Source organism: Colletotrichum tamarilloi (assembly GCF_030869305.1).
Source record: "Colletotrichum tamarilloi strain Tom-12 chromosome Unknown Scaffold_458.1, whole genome shotgun sequence".
Lineage (NCBI taxonomy): Eukaryota > Fungi > Ascomycota > Sordariomycetes > Glomerellales > Glomerellaceae > Colletotrichum > Colletotrichum tamarilloi.
This window is the reverse complement of record NW_026849840.1, coordinates 1-1,828: the sequence shown is the minus strand read 5'-3', so window position 1 is coordinate 1,828 and position 1,828 is coordinate 1. Positions and strand designations below refer to the sequence as shown.

The 1,828-nt window shown below is 52.2% G+C and overlaps 2 protein-coding genes across 2 annotated transcripts; one reads left to right on the top strand and one right to left on the bottom strand.

Annotated features, from left to right (window-relative positions):
- Positions 1-822: 822 nt before the first annotated feature.
- On the bottom strand, positions 823-1,359 carry CTAM01_17268 (cyclin; the record flags this gene model as incomplete). Its single annotated transcript, XM_060533255.1, has 1 exon — positions 823-1,359. One exon carries the CDS (start codon positions 1,357-1,359, stop codon positions 823-825), a length of 537 nt encoding a protein of 178 aa, XP_060372168.1.
- A 288-nt stretch (positions 1,360-1,647) lies between these two features.
- CTAM01_17267 (uncharacterized protein) lies at positions 1,648-1,828 on the top strand (the record flags this gene model as incomplete). The annotated part of the gene is made up of 1 exon (XM_060533254.1): positions 1,648-1,828. A coding segment is annotated over one exon (181 nt), but the record flags the coding sequence as incomplete, so codon positions are not given.

Here is a 1,828-nt window from a genome sequence, read left to right as displayed (position 1 = left end):
CGGCTTCCGGCCCGGGCGTAGGTGGATGCGGCCCGATCTGGCGCCAGCGTCTGGCGGGGCCATCCGGTAGAGCATCTTTTGGACGTGATCATCCACCCCACCTTCTCAGACGGGACCACCTTCATCGTCTGAGACTTTTCTTGGCTACGACCAGATCTGGCGCTGAATCTGGCGCTAGTACCTTGGGGTTAATAACGTATCTTTCTCATCCACTTCTGTTTTTGACGACTGGCGCAACTCTGGTTGTAGCAGTAGAAACTGTTGCACCGCTTTTGACCCTTCCAACAGGGGTTGAACACTGCACTGGGAATCACGAACTCCGTCGTTGCAGCCAAGACCGGCTTCCAAAAATGGAACGGTGTTTCTGGCGCGTTGGAAGCTGATTGCTCCCGTCGAAAGGATACGGCACACAATGACCAATCTCAGGCCGCCGCAGAAGCCCATGATTGTTGCTTCTCAAAAGTAGGAAATGAAACTTATCTTCTAGGTCATCGTTTAAGACTGTCCGAGCATATGGTTGTTTCGTCTTCTTGCTCGACATCCATATTGCAGGTCCCTTGTTTGTCGTGATTGCAACATCTGCCAAGCGTTTTGATGGCAACGTTCCGTCGTAGTAACGTACCTGGACCATCCAATTTCGCCTGTGGATGTTGAATGAGAAAACCAATAGGTACTGTACTGCACAGTAGTATGAATTGACGTGACGAACGAAATCCAAATTGAATAGCCAAAAGCCAACCTGAATCATGGAAGGTAAAGTTGGTCTCTATGTACATCCCGACTCAATCAGATCAGCCTAGTCACACGCTATTGCTCCTGCTTCTAGAATTGGCTAGAGATGGGCCCGTGGCTACATAGCGCTGGGATGGTGTTCGAACCACGGATGAGCTTTACCATTCTGTGCATCTCTTGGCTATCCATGCTCAAGTCCCAAGCTATATCTGCCAGAAGTCTGCTTTCCGCGACATTGATATCACCGGTTGCAAAATGAAATGAGCATGCTTCGGCCGCAAGGCCGGTCCAGAATGGCGTTCTGTATGTGAAATCCTCTAGATATTTTCGAGCGAGAATGATGGCCGACAGGACGCGTAAATGCCGATCCGCCTCCGTCATTGGAGAGTTCTGTGATCGCTGGAGGCCACGCTCCAGGTAGATGAGACTACCGCAGAGTACCGCACGACTGATATCAGCCCGTAGCAGCAGATGGCGTAGGAAGACTGCCAAATCTGAGGAGAGGTTCCATATGTCGCTGCTGATGGGCAGGACTCTTGAAAGGATGCGCTCAGCCACGCCAGCAACGAGTCGTAGAGAAGCAGGGCGCCGACAGAACAGTTCGAATCGGTGGGTGTCTGACGACATGTCCGTCAATCAGGCGAAGCCGGGTGATTGATGACCAGTGACGGTGTGAACAGCCGATGGCGACTGGAGCTGGGAAGCATCCCTCCAACAGCGATGTATCTGCGTTTTGCCAGCACAGCAGCCGCACCACAGCAGCCGTTGAGTTTTTGCGACTGATTCACGAAAGACCTTTCCATATCCACGAGTATGGTAACTGAGCCTACTTAATGCTGGCAGCCCTGAAGCTAAATGTGGACGCCCCCAAAGTACTTAATCAGATCGTCACCAGACCAGAAAGGTGCCGCAACAATGATGGAACCTCGTCGCACGTCAAGCGTCTATTCCGACACCTTCGAGCTTGATGATCTGCTGCTAAGGCTTACGAAACAGGCCGATGAGCAGCACGATATGGTCTCCGACATCTTGCAGCAGGAGAACAACGCACTCTATCGCAAGCTCAGGGCGGCACGGCAGCTGTGGCGGTTCATTG